At 40.5% G+C, this 11118-nt stretch overlaps 1 protein-coding gene across 1 annotated transcript; it reads right to left on the bottom strand.

The window, feature by feature from the left end:
- Positions 1 to 7940: 7940 nt before the first annotated feature.
- Positions 7941 to 11118, bottom strand: LOC145448324 (uncharacterized). The gene is made up of 2 exons (XM_080326708.1): positions 9490 to 11118; positions 7941 to 9426 (listed from the first exon to the last, which is right to left on the bottom strand). Exons 1-2 carry the CDS (start codon positions 9527 to 9529, stop codon positions 8558 to 8560), a joined length of 909 nt encoding a protein of 302 aa, XP_080182834.1. The 5' UTR covers positions 9530 to 11118; the 3' UTR covers positions 7941 to 8557.

The raw sequence follows: 11118 nt of genomic DNA, 5'->3' as shown, positions 1-11118 counted from the left end.
TCTTTTAGTCAGTTTCGGCCGCATATAAGATTTGTAGCATGTAGATTGTAGAGGTCAGTATCTATAAGTACTACTTTTAATTTAGGGTTACCATATTTTGGAAATCTGAAAAGAGGACACTTTTTCAGAATTTTCAGACATGCGAAGCCGGTGGAAAATCCTGAAATGGTGGTATATTTTTCACACTCGTGGTCGGTTGACTGAAAAAAAGTCAACTTTAACGCTCGGGGCCCAAAATACAGTGTTTTCCTTCACATTATGCGGTGGTTGACTGGAAAAAAGGTCACCTACGGTTCAGCTCCTGAAACACCCGCCTGAGCGTGACTTCAGTGCTGATTTACGGCATCTCAGTCGATTTTGGCCGTCAATTTGACCAAAATTCTCAAAGAGGACAAAATCTGAAAAAAGAGGAGAAAAGGGCGTCCTCCGAGGACGCTTTCAAAAAAGTCAAGAGGACAAATCCTCTTAAAAGAGGACGTATGGTAACCCTATTATATTAGGCTTACCATATTTTGGAAATCTAAAAAGAGGACACTTTTTCAGAAATTTTGAGACTTGCAAAACCGGAGAAGAATTCTCAAAAATCGGTGAATTTTTCCCACTTTGTGATCGGTTGAATAAAAAAAATAAAAAAATAAAAAATAAAAGTCATCTTTTACGCTCAGAGCTCAAAATACCGTTTTTCTTTCCGCATTGCTAGGTGGATGACTAAAAAAAAAAAGTCATTTTTCCGCCCAGAGCTAAAGTCACCGTTTTTCACTCCGAAATACCCGCCGGAGCGTCATTTCTGTGCTAATTTACGGCATATCACTCGCAATTTGCTCTATTTCTGACCTAAATTTTCAAAAAAGAGGACAAAAGGGCGTCCTCCGAGGACACTTTCAAAAAAGTCAAAAAAGAGGACTAATCCTCTTAAAAGAGGACGTATGGTAACCCTATATTATATTTCATCTAAGTACTAAGGCCCAGATTACGGGCACTCTTTAGCACCCCATAGAGGGATTTAAAATGGGGTATGACGTCACACTGGCAATGCTTTGCCTATCGATTCAATCAATCGTCAGATTATATTTCCATCTGCTCAAGACACACACACACAATGTACAAGGCGATATACAGGACACACAATTCAATGAAATGAACAGATAGGGGGATGCCGAACGAGCAACCAGTTGGGGTCTCTTGAACTGGCATCCACCTCGACCTAGTGCCTGATGTCACAGTCTTCTTCGATGTCATTCTTTCTTCGTCGGTCTTTTTTCAGAAGCTATTTCTTGCTCTTTTTCTTTCTTTATTGAGTTTTTTTTTTTCCTGGGCTTTTTTCCTCGCCGTAGGAACAGCGACACGGGGAACGAGGAGCCGAGATTAACCTCCGACGGCGGGTATTGAACCAGCGCCGCCTTATTGGATGGCACCGATGCGCGCAACTACGCTATCTACCTCGACCCCTGATTGTATACAGGAGTGGTATTTTTTTAACAAAGTTCGTGTATTAACTAGCTCTAGACCAGGGCTCTTTAACGGGGTGTATCGTACACCCCAGCTTATATCAAAATTTTAAAAGGGTGTACCACTCAGATAGGGTGTACTGGGGTGTACCAGAACCGTATTTAAATGGACTAATGACTAGCAATCACAGTATACAGGCAAGTTTATGGGTCTTCGGGACATGTTTACCGGATGTGCAATACCGTAAAATGTTCATATCAGCTGTACGTAGCTTGTAAGTCATATTCCTTTTTTTTTGTTCTTATGATTTCAACGTTGGTAATGGACATCTGTTGGTTCCTTTTGGGGTAGAACAGGGTGAAGTCGGATTTTGTTCCGATTGCGATATATGTCTATAATGATTCTTGAGGAAACCGTTGCGAGAGCTCAGAGATGTTGAATTGGTACTTTCTGCGAGATCCTTAATGAATAGCGCGGTGTAGCCTATACACAATTGTAGGGGCGTCGTGTAGCCATTGGGCTGAGATAGATATAGTGGCCCGGTAACCTCGAGCTCTGGTTAGTAATTTGCATTTCAAATACGTCACTGGCTTGTCCATCCTTATTTCAACAGGCCAGAGATGGCCAACCTGCAAACACGATCGCATGCAGCCGTTAAACAGTTATTAGTAGGGCAAGTTTTTGCAACTTTTGCAACTTTTTTTTACAGCTTCCGGCAGCTTCCCAAATACTCGTAAGATATGTAGAATGCTGTTTGAAGGAATCTTATAGTGCAACTTTTCGCAACTTTTGTCCATTTTTTCCAGGCAACTTTTTGCAACTTTTTCGATTTTTCATGAAAGTATTTTCGATTTTGGTGAAATACACGGCCAAATTCGACTGAAACACCGTAAATCAGTACCGAAGTAACCCTTTTACGGGTATTTCGGGAGCTGAGCCGGAAAATTGACCTTGTTTTTAGTCAACCGAGCAAAATGTGGTCAAAATGCAACTTCTGCAACTTTTCAACTTTTTTCAAAAATAAATGCAACTTTCCACGGATTTAACTGCAACAAAAACTTGCCCTAGTTATTACGCGTGTGTTGGCGATCGTCAATATATGCAATTTGAATTAACGAAATGAGAGCTGTTAAACTTGAAAATTTTATTCACGCTTGGCACGACTCAGGTTGACTTGGATTTTTCATTTTTAATATAATAGTGTTGTATGAGTTACGCCGTACAAATGCGAAACGCGGAGGATAATGATGCAGCCCATAAGGAAATATCAAGTCGGAATCGGGTGCGTCTCAAGAATGAATATATATTTCTTCAACTATGTCTGCAATCCTGATTCGCGGTCAAAAAGTAACAACATGCAACAAAGTGGTTGATAAGAATCGGAAAATGCATCATCCTTAATATTGTGACCATCAGTTCTCTCGGTTAAATCAGTGGCTCCCAACCTTTTTGGATGTCGGAGCTGCATTTAAAACTTCACAGTACGTATGGAGAGTGGAGACGCATGAAAACAGTCGAGTAGGCTACTAAAGAAATTTAAAGGTATCCAGACTACCTCTGGCTTTCACCATCCAGCTAATTCAAAAGCATGCACATAGATTCTTTATCGGATATTTTAGCATTGGTGGACACAGATTGACGAGTGTTATACATTTAAATAAAATAAAATTGCCTATCAATATTACGACATATTATGATGTCGTTATATGATAGCTCTTCAGGGCTGTTCAAAAAAAACTTTTTTCCCGAATCTTGCGAGCTCCGTGATTAAATCGTTAGGTTGCCTTGAAAAACGACGCACACCAAATTTGGATTCATTCCAACCAATAATCGCTGATTTCGTAGAGTTTGAAATTTTTGAGTTTACCCCTAAATGCAAAAAATTTTTTTTAGAAATTTTTCTGTCAACCCCATGAAATTGTTGCGCTGTCTTCAAAGACGATGCAAAACAAATCTGACTCAATTCCAACATGTAGAAGCTGATTTATTTGAGTTTTTCTTTGATAATTCGGGGATTATCCTTGATCGGTGGATAATCCAAGAATTATCATAAAAAAACTGAAATAAATCAGCTTCTTGTGGTTGGAATTGAGTCAGATTTGTTTTGCATCGTCTTTGAAGACAGCGCAACAATTTCATGGGGTTGACAGTAAAATTTGGAAAAATAAATTTTTTTGCATTTATGGGTAAACTCAAAAATTTCAAACTCTACGAAATCAGCGATTATTGGTTGGAATGAATCCAAATTTGGTGTGCGTCGTTTTTCAAGGCAACCTAACGATTTAATCACGGAGACCGCAAGATTCGGGAAAAAAAGTTTTTTTTGAACAGCCCTACTTCATACATTCCAGCACTTAATGCACAAGTATGAGAGAGATTATGCGCTGATTAATATAGGACTTTTTGCAATTTATCCTTGCCTATAAGGTGTTATCTTGATGTTAGTATAATTATGTCGAAATTTACTCTTCATAGAGACGATATATAAAGGTCGATGACCAGCAGAACTCAAGATATATCCAAGTCTGACGGGTATTCATCCAAGGGTTTGACACTACTCTGCAAGAACTCTCTCTATATTCAGAAGCGGCCTTACTAATATCTCTTATTTTACCATTGATATACAGAAATTGACTATAACTATTTATAGAAACAAATAACAACTGTCGCCTATTATATTTTGTGGCATATTTAGAGGTCAATCAGAGCCGCAGGAAGGCTACCTCGGAGCCGCATGCTGCTCTGAGAGCAGCGGTTGGGAATCACTGGGTTAAACTGATCACGTGATGGGCTAGCTAAAAATGGATAAATATTTGACAGTAACTAACATATAAAACAACCACAATTAACTTTCCAGATGGACTTGAAACGTCTGACTTGACAGGCATTCCAGATAACTTTCGCTAACATTTATACTCGCGATTTGGGTACATAGATAGTAAGCCTGCGTTGGTGTTCTACTGCTACCATTTATGAACTTTTATTAACAAGGTATATCTTAAGAAATCAGTGATGAAACAGAACATCACAAGGACCCTCCGCGGTGCGAAGTTCCCAGGGTCAATTTAATATGAGTATATGACGTCCACCTAGAACAGACCTGGGCAAAGTGCGGCCCGCGGGCCACATGCGGCCCGCAAAGCTCTTCTGTGCGGCCCGCGAAAGGTTGCTTGGAATTCAAAACATATAAAAGTTGATTTTTTTAAATACTAAAACCATAGGCTGTGTCAAATGTACAGGAAATTCGTTTACTTCGAAGCTTGTTTATTAATATGAAACGATTATGCTGCCTACGTACCTGGCATGCGTAATCGAGATTCCTAATAAAGGCAATGTGGCAAAGTATCAGTAGCAATTGAAGTCACAAGAAAACACTCTTTCCATATAGTTTAGTTCACACCTTCCTTGTTCATATAGTCACATTACGCATTATACAGTATGCGTTTCAATTTGTGACTAGATGTTTCCAAATCCCTAATTCATAAAACAAGTCAATCAGTCGATTATTGCGATTACTATATGGCTCATCATATCTATCAGCAATGAAATATTAACTGGCATGCCAAAAAAAGAAAGCCGAAAACTGAAATTCAAAGAAGGTTTCTGTTTAGAATTTAGAGCACTAAATATTCGCATATTGGAGTCAGGGGTAAACCCATCTTTCAGTTTTTGCATCAACATAAAGGTTATTTAACCTGCATACTGCTCGGAAGGCAGCGACCAAGAACATAAGCTTTGTACTATTGCATATAGGAATACATTTCAGTGCAGTGGTTCTCGAACTGGGAGACGTGAAAGCATCAGAATGGAGGCGCGAAGCCGAAGTTTATTGAAAAAAATTTTAGCGCTCCGCGCGATATACCCCCAGCTTATAGTTGTTGCTCTGTGTATTGTCCGACTTGGATATTTCACAGTTTTCTCATCAACAGCCGTAATCTTCCATGCCATCACACTATCCGTTGGGATTGTTAGCATTCTAGTTGCACTTTTTAATATTTTGTGATGTCATGATAAGTGGGAGCGAAATTGGTCACTATCATAAAGGGAGGCGTGCCTAAAAATGTTTGAGAACAACTGTTTTGGAGTCTTAATAGAAGAACGTGGATAGGGGTTTAAAGAGAGCTAAAATGTATCATGTTTAATATTGTTTCGAATCATGGACAGGTAATGTATAATTTTTTTCATCAAGCGCCACTTATTTGTCATTACCAAGCATCAACACATTCACTGAGCACCATTTATTAACAATGTAATTTAGAAATAAAACTAAAATACGCTGGAAAATATAGCTAATTTTTTTCACTCGGCCCGCCAACATATATATTTTTGTCATTTGGCCCGCGGAGGAAAATAATTGCCCACCCATGACCTAGAACATGACGACTCTCCAACGGAATGCGGCCGTATGATATATGTGTATTGTGCAACCGAAGCACTGCCGTGAAGAGCAAGGAGGTTGAGAACACCCCTAGATTAGGCTTACCATACGGAATCAGTGAGTTATGTGGTTAGGAGTGTACGAGTTTCGAGTAAACGTTAAACGGGTGTACCACGACGAAAAAGGTCGAAGAGTACTGTTTTATACTATTTGGCCATCTCCAATTTGAGATCTGGTCATCGCTAGGGTCGGTATTCTCATTTGGTTTGCCACAAACGTCTTCACGGGCCTGATGAAATTGTCCGGCCTGCTGGACGTGTGTTTGACAGCTCTGCTATACTGTTAGGTTGGTGCAGATATGTGGTTGTGTGTTGTAGTTGGGAATTATGTGAATAAATTTTGTCAATAATATTTGTTCTTCCATATATCACTATGAAAGTTTTATCCTCTCATCCCACGTAATTAAAAGTTAGCGGTAGAGCTGGTGGAGATGGTGACTTTGAAGATGCAGGGAACGTAATTGTACATCGCTATGTCGTGATCATGTCACACTGTCAAGACTATTTATGAGCCGAAATGCCGGTCCGCACTAGCATTTGCACCTTCGATATCCTCGAAACATTTATTATACTGAAATACAGGATACTGTAATCCTTGATTGGAGAGTAATGCTTGGCTCCGAATCAAATCACTCAGGTAGCCTACACGATTTGCCTAGCCCAGTGTTTCCCAACCGGGGAGGAATTCCCCCTTGGGGGGAATTTTGCAAGTTTTAGGGAGGAATTCCACTTTAGAATTGTAACGGATTTCCCAAATTGTTCATGTCCGAACTGTCATGTAGTCAACCAGTTATATCAGAACGTATGCTCCTTATAGCTGTTTTTTGCTGATAGTATGGTCAAATGCTATTTGAAATCTCTTTCTCACATACCAGTTCCCCCTTGTTTTTTTTAAACTAGTTCAGATGTGCTGCAGTTCGCAAGACAATTTTGTAGGCCAGAGACGGCCTCTCAATCAAATATATTCTAAGCGAGCAAATGTCCTGCCGAATCTATCACAACAAGGCCTCTAACGAAAGTATTTATCTTATATTTTCAAGTCAACATTTTCATAAACTGACAAAATATTCCAACGCCATCGGTTCAAGTCAAAGTGATCGCTAGCCTGCCTTTATTTTTAGTGAACAGCTACTCGATCGAAAAAATGCATGAAAAACTTGGTGCAATGTTGCCGAAACAGAATGAGTGTCCTAAATTTCAATGAGCTCAAGCAGGAAATCTGATCACGTGTATGTTATATATCAGGGCTGTAACCACGTCACGAGGCTCCGAGTCAATCTCACTTTAATAGTTTTGACTCGAATCAAGTCGAGTCATTTTCAATTCACTATTGAGTCAAGTCCGACGGTCCAAGTCACCGAGCATAGGGTCGAGTCAGATTCATGATACTATGACTCGACTCCGAGTCCAAGTCATTGTGTTGACCGCTCAATTTCCAGCTGAAGTCTTGTTAGACTCACTTTTTATAACTTTGTTTGGTAATATTGAATGATTTTGATTTATAATATACTAATTTTCTTCACTTTGAGCAGTTTATTGTCGCATTTTCAAGTACCAGGACCAATAGACGAAATTCCAATAGGAAGGCCACTTTACTGTTCTTCGAAATTACAATGAAATGTCGGTCTTGGCCGTCTTATAGTCACGAGTCATATGGCTTGGTTCGAGTCATGTACAATGACTCCAAGTCGAGTCAGTACACAGATTGTCTCTAGTCGAGTCTAGTCGTTTCCCTATTTTGTGAAAATGACTCGAGTCAAGTCGAGACATCAGAAAATGCTGACTCGAGTTCGACTCGAGTGTGGTCAATCCTGCTATATATGAAAGTACCATTGGCCAAATGCATACGCAAACTTGAGAAAAAAATCGCGAGACCAGTAAATCTATGCATACTGATTTTTCGCAGCAGTTATATTAGCGATTGGTGCATGATAAGGCAAAAACACAAAGGGAAATAGGAGGGTCTGTTGAGTCAAGTCTTCCAGAATTTATTTGATTGGGACCAAGACCATTTGTTTTTGGAGGTCTACAAAGTGTTGTTACTACCCGTCTTATTCTTCGGTGATTGCGCGGTTAAAAATGACCTTTCTTAATCATCGGGCAGATTTCTCCTAAGGGGGGAATTTTGACTCAAATTTCGGCCAAGGGAGGCACGAGATGAAAAAGGTTGGGAACCACTGGCCTAGCCCATCGTCGGAAAAGTCTGTCATAATACCTCTGCTAATTTAGTGAGACAGATTGGAAAGTCATTAGCTGTGATGATAAATGCCTGTAATTGATTTTCAGGCATTGATTCCGTTATAACGATGATATCGACCAATGACCACAAAACTACGTTTTAAAGGACTTGCTTCATAACACCTAAATTATATTTTCTTACAATGTTCACCACCGATAATAATATGAAACACACAATGATCACGTAATTAAACCTGGGATCCAAATGGAACTATATTGATTGTGATTGATTCAATTGGACAGAATGGATGTAAGGAAACACTTCTAATCTTATAGATCACCGTACTTTGTGAACAACCACAATACTGTGAGATTTGAGTTCTTTGACGTCACAGGGGAAATGAGACTTTTGGTGGGTATTTACTATTTAGCAATTTCAATCAGACTACAAGCGGCTCTCTGGATAATGTCAATCGCAAGTGGAACCGTTCGCTCATTTTAAAAATTGCATTTGCGTCTTCACGGTCTTCTGCAGCTTCTTCGCCTCCTTCAACTCGCCTTGCTTGATCTCGTGATCCAAATCCGTGACGCGACCGTATGCCTTCACGGCCTTTACAATTTCCACCCACGCTTCCTCGTGTCTGTTGCAGCCCAGGTAAATGTTCGCCATATCGCGAAGCAAACAGGCGTATTCCGAGTACTGTTCGGGGCCTGTCACTTTGTCTTCCCAAATATCGATAGCACGAGTCATCATTGTTGAAGATCTTAATCGATGTTCCCTCTCTAAATCAGCCTCCAGGCCTAAGTCGAATGAGGTGCTGTCAGTAAACACTTTCGCTTCCTTCCGAGGTCGCATGCCTTCAAAATGCAAGCGTATCGCTACGGCCACAGCTTTTATTTCTTCAACACCGCGAAATCCCTTCGCCACATCTTCCAAAACCGTACATACGAATGTCCCCAGTTCCTCGCTATGCCTGGTGGTGTTATCAAAGCGATCAAATCCCCGTAAACGTATCTTAGTGATACAGCTATAAATCCACGGCTTGTACGATTCGACATCTCCAATCTCGATTCTGAACTTCTCCAACGCGGCTCTGATAAGTATGATCGACGCTACGTGTCGCTCCTCCGTGTCTAGCTCGTTACTCCATTCTACAATCATGTCGATATCCAGCGCCTGACTAGTCACGATTTCGTCGATAAATTTTTCCATATTTGCCCCGTTACTTTTCCGGTAGACATCGCATTCGGCATTGAGAAGCAGACAGTCCAGATCGTGAGATTCTTTGTGGGATTCGAACTTCCGCAGAGCATCTTGACATTCAGCATGCTTCCCTTTTAAAAAGTTTCCGAAAGCGACACCTGTGTAGAGTATTCATTGAATGGATGGACAATAGGTTTTGGTGAGCTACGAATTTTGCTTACTTCTCCAAAATGGAATGTCCGCGACATCGCAATCGGACATGACGATTTCTTAGCTTACTCAGAAACGCGGACGCGGAAGCAATCGAGCTGCAAAATTCACCCACGTACCAGGCTTATAACCACGACCAGGCCAATCGCACTTCTACAGTTTTGACTTGACTCCAGTCGAGTGCTTTTTTGTTCGCCATCGAGTCAAGTCCAAGTTTGAGTCAGGCTGCTCAGGGTAAATTCCGAGTCGCAGTGTATGTGACTCAAGCCCGAGTACAAGTCATACTGTTTATTACTGTTCTATCTCGAGTTCAAGTTATGTTCAACTCATTTTACAACTCCTCTTGAGTGTAACGAATCCCTCGCATTCATACTCATTCGTCTCACTCTTAACCAGATGTTGTCACTAAATGAGTACTTCGACTATTTCGAAGTGCTCCAACAGGTTTTGCCAACTTGCATTACCCCCTTCAGTGGATATGGTTTAAGACTGCTTTTACTTCACAGTTTTCAGTCAAGTCACGTCAGTTGAGTCAATGCACAAAGTCACTCAAGTCGAGTCACCGAAAACTTACGATCCTACCACGTATACTGGAGTCAGAATAACCCACCGTTTGAACCTAATTATTTACTTTCGTCTGGGTCTATAAAACAATGCATTGACTCTCTACTTTTCAACTATCGCTAATTTATAGCCTATGTGCAGTGAATAAATGACCAATGACCATAGACCCTTTTTTATTCAAATCTCTTCAACTTCAATAATGTGTCTTTTTCGACATTTGCATATTCGTCAGTTCATTCTTTGTTGGGTGAATTATTGGTTTATTCAATTATTAGTTTTGAGTGTATATCTTCTTTTACTTCTGCTAGTACGACACTCCTTGCCTGGGTGACTCGGACTTCGATGACACTGTTATATTGAGTAACCCGCTAATACCGTGTTTATTTTGGTATGGTTCATTCAACAGCATTTGTACAATGCATACTAATGATTTGCACGGTAAAGAAATAAAATATTCTCTCTCTCCTCCTATATAAACTATGAAATTTCATTAGCCTACTCTCTGTGCGAGGCGCTGACGTTCTAATCGACACGGTTATTCAGCAATTACTATACTAGGGTAACAAGGCTCATTTCACTTGGGCAGCGCACAGGGGTAACTATATAAACAGCATATCCCGCTGAATATTCTGGTGCTAAGAACTTCCATAACTACCATATGTTTACCGTATCGGCAATGCCAATCTCATTTGAACCGTAAGCACATTTCTATTAATGCACATCCTCCGATAATTCGCATCGGCCGGAGATTATGGCGTCGCGCACCTACGCGACCTCGCATTTTGGAATTGAGTATCATCTGTCATTGTAACATCGCAGTGAAAGATTGATTTATCAAGACATGTCGAACAAGCGAGTAGGTCAAACGTAGCACTAAATATGTTACTCCGCGGAAACGCGTTGGAAGTCGAGGAATCCTGTTACAGTGATTTTGACATGATGATAATGGGGACGGTTGACTTATTGTTTCATCAGAGCGATCATCTTTCCCAAGGTAGCCGTAAATCGCTCCTTTCCGCGGATACTATAGCCTGAACTCATGATGGCCGTCTTGTATATACTGACAATGCGAAGCC

The sequence above is a fragment of the Botryllus schlosseri genome, chromosome 1 (genome assembly GCF_051294905.1).
Source record: "Botryllus schlosseri isolate E-star chromosome 1, Bs_hap1, whole genome shotgun sequence".
Lineage (NCBI taxonomy): Eukaryota > Metazoa > Chordata > Ascidiacea > Stolidobranchia > Styelidae > Botryllus > Botryllus schlosseri.
The sequence above is the reverse complement of the archived record's forward strand: the minus strand, read 5'-3'. Positions and strand labels throughout refer to the sequence as shown.

What these genes read in the sequence shown, in the direction of transcription:
- LOC145448324 (XM_080326708.1), bottom strand. Translation starts at nt 9,529, where the DNA reads ATGTCCGATTGCGATGTCGCGGACATTCCATTTTGGAGAA. An exon ending in GGACATTCCATTTTGGAGAA is followed by an intron (nt 9,427 to 9,489) that starts GTAAGCAAAATT and finishes TACTCTACACAG; the next exon opens with GTGTCGCTTTCGGAAACTTT.